At 37.8% G+C, this 12,564-nt stretch overlaps 1 protein-coding gene across 1 annotated transcript; it reads right to left on the bottom strand.

The window, feature by feature from the left end:
- Window positions 1-1,404: 1,404 nt before the first annotated feature.
- On the bottom strand, window positions 1,405-12,363 carry LOC113073640 (protein FAM131B-like). Its single transcript, XM_026246461.1, has 8 exons — window positions 12,318-12,363; window positions 9,724-9,759; window positions 7,558-7,660; window positions 6,238-6,456; window positions 4,887-5,027; window positions 3,362-3,642; window positions 2,540-2,797; window positions 1,405-2,023 (listed from the first exon to the last, which is right to left on the bottom strand). Exons 3-8 carry the CDS (start codon window positions 7,652-7,654, stop codon window positions 1,787-1,789), a joined length of 1,233 nt encoding a protein of 410 aa, XP_026102246.1. The 5' UTR covers window positions 7,655-7,660; window positions 9,724-9,759; window positions 12,318-12,363; the 3' UTR covers window positions 1,405-1,786.
- Between the last annotated feature and the right edge of the window lie 201 nt (window positions 12,364-12,564).

Below are 12,564 nucleotides of genomic sequence, written 5' to 3'. Positions count from 1 at the left end.
TCACAAAGAGCTCTGACATTAAAAATGCTGAAAGTGTACTTTCCAAAGAATCTAACAACGAGAGATCATGCACTTCAATCTTTCTCATTTCGCCTGCTCTCGAATTTCCAAAAACAAACATGAGATCTTTAAAAATGACTCTCATCCGGCAGCCGCTAGTCCTGTGATGTTCGAAACATCACAAAGAATGACAACACGCAGGCCTCATTAGGATAGAAAAATAAGTGTTACCACAGCATTGCATAACAGCATTAATCAAAACTCTCAAAATCATCAAAGAATATAAATCATTGCTAAACCAAACGCCTTCTAAATCTAAATTAGAGTTGCCACATCCAAAATGTTTTAGCTGTCTCTCTCTTTTGGAACGTATATAAGTATTGACAAAGGCTTGACATGTGCACGCTAGTATTCGAGGGCACTTCTTTCTGCTGAAGGTTTTTAAATTACAGCTTATTCAATAATTAGTGGAAAGCCTGCAAGCATTAACCAGAAAAGCACCTTCTTTTCACGTCTTTCCACAGTCATACGGTCTTTCATGACAAGAACATGCTGTGACCTAACATGTCAACTAGCCCATTACCAAGTGATTTTACTGAGGTAATGAGAGTTTATCTCTTTATCTGCATTATGTCAGCAACAGGGAAAGCTATAATGTAAATAACATAGAAAATGCATGCATGCATGATATAAATGGCTCCTGCATGTTAGTTCATCAAAAAATGTAATGAACGGATCCATGTACGGTCTTCAGGAATCAGTTTGGTTCCCTGTAGTCTCAACCTCAACGGATTAAAAGCATCCAAAGTTTACTCCTCTTTTTGCATGAGAAGATTAATGGAACGTCCCAGAATGACGATGATGATCCATCAGTTTTCTTTTTGTTGTTCAGTGCAAATCAGTTTTGAGCAGCTCCACCAGGCAAGATAAACACAGACACCGATGAGAAAAATAAAGCAGAACAAATCAAAAAATTTGAGGACAGAACCGGGCTGTCGCTATGAAGATAGGCAATACATTCGTTTATGTCCATAGTAGTGCATAAGTCTTAGTAACAATACAGTTAGGATGTTGAAAAGGGCAGCACTGTTTCCATTTGGGCAGTATTGTGCTTGGATACATTAAGAGCAAAAACATGTTTTCCAGGGTGTGTATTTGTGTGTGCATCAGTGTTTGTGTAAGTGTGTGTACAAGTGTGTTGTAGGTACCTAGGGGACACTTCACGCAAACGCCAAATTCGTAACGTTTTTTTTTTTTTTCAGAATATACCTTTAAATACACATACATCCATACATTCATACTAACATACATACAGTACATACATGTTATATATATATATATACATACAAATAAATATTTGTTTCATTGGCTTTTAGTTTTATTACAAAAATCAATATATATTATTACTATGTGGATACTATTAATTCAGTCACTTAAATACTCAAAAAAAAAATAATAATAATTCTGCATGCACTTTCTTTTGGTTGTATTGATTTCTCAGTATTGCACTCTTCGTTTTCATTCGTAAGCGGCCTTGGACTCCAGCGCTCCTGCCATAAAACAGCAGCAGCAGCACATATAATGTATCATCCTGGCTTTGACACTCTCCCGCGTTTAGTCTGTACAGGCGCCCAGAGCTCAGAGCATGTTTTGTTCCTGATGTGACAGTCGTTACGAGTACACATCTGGGGTAAAAGGGCGTATACAATAGCTTAACTGGTGGATTATTTCACAAACAGTTTTGTTTTATTCGCTCCACATTTCGGATGCCACTCGATTTAAACCTTCAGTTGGTTGCCACTATGACAACAGCCCCATCCCCCACCTCTTCTTCTTTCTCCTCTTGTGATTGGACGACGCAGGATGTGACTTCATAGGTCATGTGCTCAACCACTGGCTCTGCTGGTGCTTGCCCTGGGCTCATGGTCCCAGGTAGGGTGGAGTCCTCTCTTAGAGACGGAGGGGTCAGGGCGGGAGTTACAGATGACAGCTCGGGTTCGAGGGTAAGTGTTATGTCATCCTCCTTGAGAAAGAAAAAAAAATATTAAAGGTATAGTTCACCTTATTTTCTGAATATTTACAAACCCTCAGGCCATCCAGGACGTAGATGAGTTTGTTTCTTCATCAGAACAGATTTGGAGAAATTAAGCATTACATCACTTGCACACAAATGGACCCTCTGCTGTGAATGGGTGCCATCAGAATGAGAGACCAAACAGTTGATAAAAACATCACAGTTATCCACGCAACTCCAGTCCATCGATTAATGTCTTGTGAAGTAAAAGGCTTTGTGTTTGTAAGAAACTAATTGGACTAATTGTGATTTCTTGTGATGTTTTTATCAGCTGTTTGGACTCTCATTCTGACGGCACCCATTCACTGCAGAGGACCCATTTATGTGCAAGTGATTTAATTTCTCCAACTCTGTTCTGATCTTTACCCATCTACATCTCGGGTGGCCAGAGAGTGAGTAAATTTTCATTAAACTTCCAGTTTTGGGTTAACCGGTGATTAAGGATGTGGAATTAAAATATGCCACCTTGACTTCCTCCTCCTCTTGCTGCTCTGGGATGCATTCGGTCTCCGCTACGTATTCCTCACCGTACACTTCCCCCATTCCCATTTCGGCCATAGTCACGCCCATGTGTCCCAGCATCTCCATCTGATGGGGCTCCGTCTGAGCCGCCGCCCACAGGTCAGCCAGTCTCGGGTGGGTGGGCGGGCCCAAACTGTGAATAGTGCTGTTGGGAGTGGCTTGTAAGGAGTGAGAGGCGCTGTGCATTCGATGTTCCAAAGACTTCCAAGAGAAACATGAGAAAAATAATCAAGAATGTTTGCATGTATGATGGGAGAAACAATCTTTGAAGCAAAAAAATTTATTTTAATATCCTAAAAATTTGTCCTGAACATCTTTAATGAGGGTCTAAACTTACAATTGCAAATTGTTTTGTTTTAAATTGATTGAGATTAAAATTTAAAGTAGCCGTTTTGTATTTTAAAATATTTTCAAATGTAATTTATTCCTGTGTTGGCAAAGCTTAATATTAAGCAGCCATTTAACTCCAGTCTTGTGATCCTTTACATATACATAATGATACATATAATAGCAATGTAATTACATAATAATATTATTTTAAAGTATTTCAGGCACTGGATAAACTACCCGCAGAGATGTGACACCTGAACTCCATCACCCCTTTCAGTCATAGTCAATACTGTTCTAAATACAGCAAGACCTCCTACAGCGCCACCCTGTGGACGACACCTGGCTAAAATAGGTCAAGCAGTAGAGCTAAACACAACTCTGTAGTGTTCCTCTGAGCATGTAAACATGGCTGCGTCTCAAACTGTGTTTTCTGACCTGTTGATACTGCAGGAGCTGCTGCTGCTGGTACTGCTGATACTGTTGGAACTGCTGTAGGTGGGTCGGTGGCTGCTGCAACGTCAAATAGTGGGTGGAGCCGTCATAACCCTCACCCGAAGCCCCGCCCGCCATGATGTAAGAGCTGGCAGCGGGAGAAGCTACACCCGAGGGCCCGTTGCTGATCGGCTCCCACGCATCAGAGGAGGAGAGACAGTAAAGGCCTTGGGAGACGTAGGTGTGAGGCCACACATCTGCAGAGGAATGATGCAATGGCTGGTCTGAAGGACAAAGATGTAGAACGAAGGACAGACAGACAGAAGGTCATAAGGTGAAGGTTCAAATGCAGGTGAAACCAAAGCAGTTTCTGGAACAATAACTATATTAGCATTCACACAAACACACAGTAACATTCTAAAGTTCTATACTTTGCAGATTTGTCTGCCCCTTTAAATGCTCAAGTTCTTTAAAGCAGGATGGATTCTGATTGGCTGTCAATGTTTTTTCTTGTTCTTTTTTCATCAAAGACTGGAAGTGATTTTGATCGATAGCCTTCATCTGTGCCGATATCATTCTTGTTGTGGTGTGGACTCCAATATTCTTTTAGATGTAAAATGATTTTTAATCATGCTAATCATACAGGGGGAAGTTGTGGCCTAGTGGTTAGAGAGTTTGACTCCTAACCCTAGGGTTGTGGGTTCGAGTCTCGGGTCGGCAATACCAGCATAAATGGCTGCCCACTGCTCTGTGTGTGTGTGTGTGCGTGTGTGTGCGTGTGTGCGTGCGCGCACTTTGGATGGGTTAAATACAGAGCATGAATTCTGAGTATGGGACACCATACTTGGCTGAATGTCACGTCACTAATCATTTTAAAGAGATGATTTAAACCCAAAAATGAACCATTGACTTTTTTATCCATATAATGAAAGTCAGAAGGACTTTTAACATTCTTGAAAATATCTCATTCTTTTGCTCCTCAAAAGAAAGAATATTATACAAGTTTGGAATGACATTAGGTTGTTATTCCATTTGGTTGGACTATCCCTTTAAAAATATAAAAAAGCTGCAACCTGGCTTCAACCCAAGGCTTGTATTAGCTCTGATAGTTGAACCTCAGGAAAAGTGCTGTTCTGCTCTTCTCCCCCGTCGCCTTTTGGCCTGCAGCTGTCACTGTGGCATCTCTGACACATTTCCTCACACTAAATAAAGTGGTGGCAATGCGCTCTAGACCTGTCAAATGAACTGGAAGTCACATCAGTCAAGGCTAGGTAAACAATATAAAACAAATCTGCAGAAATATCCAAGTGGTGTGGTTAGGAGACTCCTGTCAAAAGATGCAAACAGTTACGGCAAGAGCTTTTTTGAGCAGCCAGTGTAATAATCATGCAAGGATGTGCTTAAGAAGTGTGTGCTTGTAATATCTGAGCTTTGATGTGACATAACATAAATGATATTGCCTTTTTAAAATCTCTCCAACAATGTCTCCATTCTGTTATGGCATGAGGTGGATGTTGGTGACCCTCACCTCTGCTGGTGATGCTCTCCTGGTTAACCTCACTGAGGTGAGCCACGCTGCCCTGGTTGGAGTTGGCACAGAGACTCTCTCCATCCATAGAGTTCCATCCTAAGAGTGCGGCCTCAGAGATGGCAAACTGCTGCATAATGCCTGCAAAAAGTCCATTTACTAATTTGATGTTTTAAAGACAAGATACACTGGATAAATGTTGTAAAAAAAATAAATTAGATTCTCACTGGGTGGTTCACTCCACTAAACAATGCCAAATTTTTATTTTGGGACATGTTAAAAAATTTGGGGTCAGTACGTTTTTTATTATTATTAATATTGTTAAAGAAATTCATACCTTTGTTTAGAAATGAAAGTATGCATTGAATTAATCAAAAATGACAGTTAAGACATTTCTAAATGTTACAAAAAAATTATTTCACAAATAAATGCTGCTCTGCTCTTTTGATCTTTCTATTCTTCAAAAGCTGTTTTTACGGTTTCCACAAAATATTAAGCAGCACAATGTTTCTTTGGGACCAAATCAGCATGTTAGTATAAATTCTGAAGGATCGTGTGACACTAATTTGCTATTACAGGTATAAATCTCATTTTTTTATATATTAAAATGGAAAGCAGTTATTTAAAATTATAATAATACTTTAAAATATTACTAAATTACTGTATTTTCAATTGCATAAATTCAGCCATAAAAGACTTTCTTGAACATTAGGGAAAAATCTGATTACAAAATTGGAAATGACAATAAATTCTCAGAAAGGATCAGTTAGTAAAAAATGTAATATTACAGTTTAATATAATTAATTGCAAATTTTGTATTCCTTATAAAATGTTATGATTTTAATATTTAAAAAGCCCACATTTTTGTGCTGATAAAAACATCTGAAATTAATGTACTGAAATGTTTATTTATTTATAAACACCTTTAAACCGGAACATAAACTGACCAGAGAAACAAAATTGCATGAGATATTGAGACTTTAAGAGAAGAATATAGAGTAAATATATACTTTTTTTGGTAATATAATATTTATAACAATATAATTGCATTTTTCTGGCCCCATGCTATTATTTGTATTGAGCAGCAAAACATTCCAAAATAAGTGAGGTTTAATTTAAGCTTAAAACCCAAATATACTGATAGGTTAAAAAAAAAAATATATATATATATAGTTTAAAGTTATGAAGTTTCATTTAGAAAGCATTAAAATGTCCTTTAACACTATAAATCATAGCCATACATTTACAACTTAATATAATATGTTTCCACCCTGTACCACAACTACATGTGAGAAGGGGGACGACATTTCTATATGGTGACTTTACTATATACATTTTCAAGTCATCTCACCCGCTGCCATTCGTGCCTCTTTTTCTCCATCACTCAGGTCACTATAGGCATCATTTTCAAGCCGTCTCTCCCTCTCACGGTTCAGATTGGAGCGCCCCGCTCCCCCTTCTGGCCCTGCAGATGGTTTATCCCAGCTCTGCCACTCAATCATGTGGGCCACACGACCCTGAGCCATGGCAGTGGGCTTGGTCACTTTGTCCTTCATTGATCTGGTAACCCCTAAAGAAAAACCAACACAAGTCAGCACCTGTACAGACTTTAAATGGAGCTGGAGAAAGGGGCGAAATGAAAGCAGCCAGGCAGTGCATTATGGGATATGTGTCTTTTGTTTAATCACCTTAGTACAGTACACTACTGCAAGGCTCTCTGAATGATAACAACTGAATGAATGATTATGAGCGTGCTACAGTCTGTAGATTTGATCAATCGCCGCACAAGCGGTGAGAGAGATGCAAGTGGTTGACCATGTTTAGAAATTCATTATTCACAAGTGTAATGAATTACGTGAGATTCAGAAGCTTTTATGCATGTATGAATAATTAGAGCCCAAAGGGACATGTCTGAACATTTCCTTTAAACAAAATGGCTCATTAGCATGCAAATATCTCAACTGAACGAAAGGCGCATTCATTTAAAACATAATAAAAAACGAGGTAGTCTGATGGTAACCTCGCAGACGGTTGTGTGATTTGTTTTCTCTAGGCTGCTGACAATGATAAAAACCCCATCTGATGAAGTGACTGCTCTCTTTAAATACTTTGATAAATCACCTCCATTTGTTCAAGGGGGAAAACAATCTAATGGTATCACTTGGGCACTTCACCCCATTTCCAAGCATTTAGGAAAAACAAGAGAAATACAAAAGATACAGGACATGAAATCAAGAGAGATCCAGATACCTACGTTTCCCGAAACCTGTTGTGACAGTGAGCAGTATCCATAAAAGACAACACCACAACACATTAATGAGCAACAGTTTACTTCACAAAAGGGCACTTCACCTCACAAAACAACAAAACAGACTACAATACACAGCTGGCATCACACCGAAAGATTACGTTTCCCGGCAGTTACCTTGTGGAGATGGATAGCGCACTTACGTCAGCCTTTTGTTTTATTTTGTGAACTTTTGTTAGGTCTGACTGGGGATTTCATCAATGGCTAAAGAGGCCATTGACATGCACTTATTAATGGAGGAGGCAGGTGGTGAAACTAGATAGGGAGGGGAACCCACAGGGGCAGCCATGTTGGCTCCAATCTCCATCTCCTCCTCTGGAGCCAACATGGGGTCGGTTACCAGCTACCAGGACAGACACACACCTGACACACCTGTCAGAGAGGACTTAGCCAGAGCTCCAATCCCATAGGCGTTGGAGTTCCGCTTCAAACGGGGCAAAATGGAGGTGGTGTCCTCCATGGACAGCTGTCAAAAAAAAGAAAGAAAACGAAAGAAAGGGCAGCATTAGAGAAGCAGCAAAAGCTGCGACAATTAAAGCGATAAACCACAAAAATCACTGTAACACACAGCCACATATGGCTCACTTTCATTAAATGTTGGCAATGATAAAAGAAACAAAGGTTAAGTGAATAATTACATTTATGAATTATAATTAACAATAAACAAGCCAAGCAATATAGTTTATTAGCCTAGCTGTAAACTTTTTACTGTTGTGGTAGCAAATTAAAGGTGCTGTTTGTAAGTTTTTGACTGCATAAAATACCATAATATGTTTGCAGATATTAAAGAAACATGCTAAATTAACATACTTGTTTATCTGAAAAACAATGCTGCAGTCAGTTATTCTCCTTTGAATATGTGTATTCCTGGTCAGAATCTTAGTCTTCGTTTTGGTTTGTTAAAACCCGCCCACTGCCAGTTCACCCAATTGTATTTCAGCACCCCCGGCCAGTTGGTGGAAAACAGAGTATTTAATTTCCTTCATCATCAAGTGCGTTTGTTCCTATTTTGTCACTCAAAATGAATGTAAATGAGGATTGGAGGCTGTCAAGCATCAAATGATTAAAAAAAGAACCATAAACATAGTTTGTTCAACAGTATTCTGAATCTTCTGTAGTGATTCAAAAACTTTCTGTTAGTTGTTATTCATTGAAAACATTCAGCCTATTTTCATTAGAAAAGTACTGATTGCCAATAACATATATCATAACCAATCATAACCCAATCATTGAAATAAATAATTTGATTCAGTTTACAATAATTTAGTCACAAGTTTGACAATAATTCAAATTTGCTCCTTTTGTGTTCCAAAGAAGAAAGAAATATAAAATTAAGATTAAAAAGATTGTGTCAGAATCTTAGTGTGTGACATCATGCTTTTTGACTTCTGGTTGTTGTGTTTCAGAATTCCTTCAATCTTGATGACGGAAACCTGTAAGAATGAGTGTTGTTATTGTTAGCTAAAACTAAAACTATTAAAAATAAGTTTTTTTGTATAAATATTAGATGTATACTTCAATTTAAAATACATAAATGTAAATTAGAACTGAACACAACTAAATAAAAATTTTAAGATTAAAAATAAATGAAAGCTAAATAGAAATATTCTAAAAAAAAAAAAGTTAATTCAATATATGAATAAATAATATAATAGTAAAAAAAATAATATATATAACTGCTAAGAATCATTAACTTTTGTTGTATTCACTTTTTTTTTTTCATTTAAAGATGAGAGCAGATGTCAGTAACTCCATGTGAACCACACTGTGTTATCATCTCTGATCTCTCACATCCAGTGCCACCTACAAGTCGCAGAAATGGGCCAAATCTCAGATAACATGACGTGGCCAATCGAATACAGCTGGCCCTGTTACTCATCCGCCCAAAAGACATCTGCCACTTACTGAACACTGTGGAGTCACGGCAGACATTTAAGGTGAGTTTGTGATCTATGTTCATACAAACAAAGTATATTAGCATCTCCAGTAAATTACTTTTCAACCATCTTACTATTATGATATTTACCTTCACAAACTCACCATCAAACACCACTGGTCAAAAGATTGGATTATTATGTTTTTTAAGTTTTTTTTAAATAAGTCTCTTATGCATTTTTTTGTTGTTGTTTTTTTTGTGTGAAATATTACAATTTAAAATAATTGCAATTGTTAAATTTTTTTAATGTAATTTATTCCTGTGATGGCAAAGCTACATTTTCAGAAGTCGTTACTCTATTTTTCCAGTGTCACATGATCCTTCAGAAATCATATTCAACAACAGTACTGGTTTTACAATATTTTTGATAAATGCAGCCTTGGTGAGCATAAGGAATTTATTTTCAAAAAATTCTAAAATCATAATTATTAAAAACTTTTAAACAGTAATGTACCTGACATAATGTCAATGTTTTTGAGCATTTGTTAAAAAACTAAATTGCTGGATACCCCTAGAGAGAAATATCATAAAAAAAAAAAAGAATGAGTCAAATCAAGAGAGGCAAAAGGGCAAAAGGTCAATACCAGACTTACATTGATTCCTTCCCAGGAAAATTCAGCACGTCCATGCTTGAAGCAAAGCAGATAACAGTTAAAGAAAAGATGGGAAAGATACAGTGAAAGCAAGGAAAAGGCATGATTTCAGTTAGCAGGAAACGACAGAAGGCGAACATCAAGCCAAGAACAGAACACTAGATCTGGAAGAAGAACAACAGATAAACAGAAAGCAGGAGAAAGAGAAGGAGGCGAGACGCTGTTCATCTGTTATGAACTGTTGTGTAAACCAACCAAGTTATATCTCTGTATGCACCCTTGTTGTGTTATACAGATATAATGGTGTAAAACTATTCATGAATGAAGTACCACCTATAGTGTATCTGTGTTGATGTCTGCCTTAGAAGTCTTTACACTGGATGAGGACAGCAGCAAGAGGAGATGGAAGGCGACTTTGATGAGTAGCACTGAAGTACGTAATCCTAGCCATCCCAAACATACTCAAAGAGTGCTATCGATCGCATTTACAACCGCACCCAGCGCAGTGAGACAAACACTGGTGCCAGTACGAACAGCATAGCCGCTCATTGTTCATTAGAGAAAGATCAATATGAAAGGTCAAATGGAGGTCACTATCAGAAAGGAGTTTGGTGTCTGCCCCTTGCCATTCGGGGGTTGATCGATTCGTTTCCCACCATCTTATGTTTATGGCTGCTTCTGTTACATAACTTGGAGCTAGTTCTAAAAATACATTTTTTAGGCTGGCTTGCAATTACGGCCGCCACCTACTACTTTTTAGTGGGGGGCAAAAACAGATAGTGCAAATTAAAAACATAGAATTCGTTTTCTTTTCTATATGCAGTGATGAAGTAATTCATGTTTTGCCACACACTTTACACTGTGTAAAACTTTTAATGGGATTTGTTTTCAAAACAATTTTTAAGTTACAATTATTAGAGAGGACAGCTGTTGATTTAATGTACCGATGGGAAAGTTTGGGTTTTTCAAGGTAATGTGCTCTGGATTCAGGTGCTAGTGAAACCCATAGATACTAAATAATTAAATAATTAAAAGACACTGCTACTATAATGAAACACTTTTATCAGTATATGATCAAAAATGTATTTTTCTTTTAAATTAGATGAGATGCCAGCCATTCTTAAACTGTTATTTCATATTCAAGTTTCATAAAATGATAATAAATAAACAGAGCTTATAAATGAGATATGACTGAAAAATTCTGTAAATAATTAAAAGACCCTGATAATATCATGAGCACTATGGTCAGCCTGTGATCAAACTTTACCTATTGAGTTTATTCAGTTGTTAAATGAGACGAGATATCAGTAATACCTGAACTGTTAACTATATGTGACCAAATTAAAATTGTATGTAAATAATTTAGAGACACTGTTACTATAATGAGCATTTTTATCAGTCCATGGTTGAACTTTTGTTTTGATATCATTTTAAACCAAATACTTGCCAGCAATACTTTGATATGGTTGTAATTGATTCACACAGAAAGTTGTCAGAAAGGTCTAAATTATGAAAGAGAAATTAGTTATCAAATGAAAGTCAAGGAGTCCTGTAAATTAATAAACCACGATCCTGTATATTCCTGTTAGAATAGATTTTCTTAGAGGTCAGATAGATAATTTGATGCTTATATTTGGTTGTGTGAGAATAAAAACATGTATTATTTAAAGCAAAAACTGTACAAGTTTGTAAAACAAACTAGTCCCATCTAGGACCTTCCGAATTAACCTAGAATACATTTATCATGTGAAGTTTAAGTTTGGAGGGTGTTTGAGCTAGCAATAAGATAACTAAAACAGCCTTGGCTACTTAGCAACTAGCACCTGATTCTTGAGAGATTTTCTTTGAATGTTAAATGACAAATAATTTTGGTTTTTATTGTGCTTTATTTTAGAAACCAATAAGTGCCTTTTGAGTGCAGCTCCCTAACACAAATGCATACATGCACAACACAGACACTTTCAATTGGCTCCAGCTACAGTGTGATGACACCAGCCCTTGGCTCAGCTTCTTAACTCTGCATTGAGATATTAAACATGCCGTTTGGTTTGGGACAGCTACCAAGTAACCAAATGGTCGATTTTGAGCCAAATTCATCCGTGGATGAGTAGAGCGACAAGCCAGGGGCTGTTGCCCTTGGGTGGGACGTAGAACCAGAGAGCAAACCGGGAAGGACGGATGAGGCTATGTCTTCCCAGGAGACAAAGCCGTTATACGGCAATACGTACGGTAATGGCTGGGGCTCTAGGGTCCAGCACCTGTGGCCTTTGCTGAGAATCTAATATAGAGGCTTTTCAAATACACATTATACCATCAAGCTTCTCTGACTTTCAGCACCACAGGGTGGCAAGGCGTGCGTGTGGCACGCAGGGGGTCTTCGTGTTAGCTAAAGACTTCATTAAAGTTCATGAGGCACAAATGTCAGCACTTCGGCAGGTATGATAGCTTTGGACAGAAATGCAGACATCGCAAAAGTATTATTTCAGCGAAGGACGTAATTTTAGATGTGATCCTTAAAGCCTAAGCTCACAACATGGGACAAGGTTTGGCCCAAAGCAAATCTTAAATATGCAAAGCGCTGTAGTTTTATTTACCTGCTCCCCATCTTTCCGAACTGGAACTGCATCCGCCGCTGCAGGGAAAAAGAGAGGACAGACATAGAGAGAGAGAGATAAGGGAATAGGCATGTGGCTTATGCAACCTTTACCAAAAATGCTAAGTCAAACTGACAGCTTCTCGCTACATTTTCTGCTGACATTCACACAAAGACCTAAAATTAGATTAATTATCTATCCAAAACCGCCAGCACTCTGTGGGGAAGGAGATTTGTTGCATCACGCT

This window comes from Carassius auratus, unplaced genomic scaffold, assembly GCF_003368295.1.
Source record: "Carassius auratus strain Wakin unplaced genomic scaffold, ASM336829v1 scaf_tig00012623, whole genome shotgun sequence".
Classification (NCBI taxonomy): domain Eukaryota; kingdom Metazoa; phylum Chordata; class Actinopteri; order Cypriniformes; family Cyprinidae; genus Carassius; species Carassius auratus.
The sequence above is the reverse complement of the archived record's forward strand: the minus strand, read 5'-3'. Positions and strand labels throughout refer to the sequence as shown.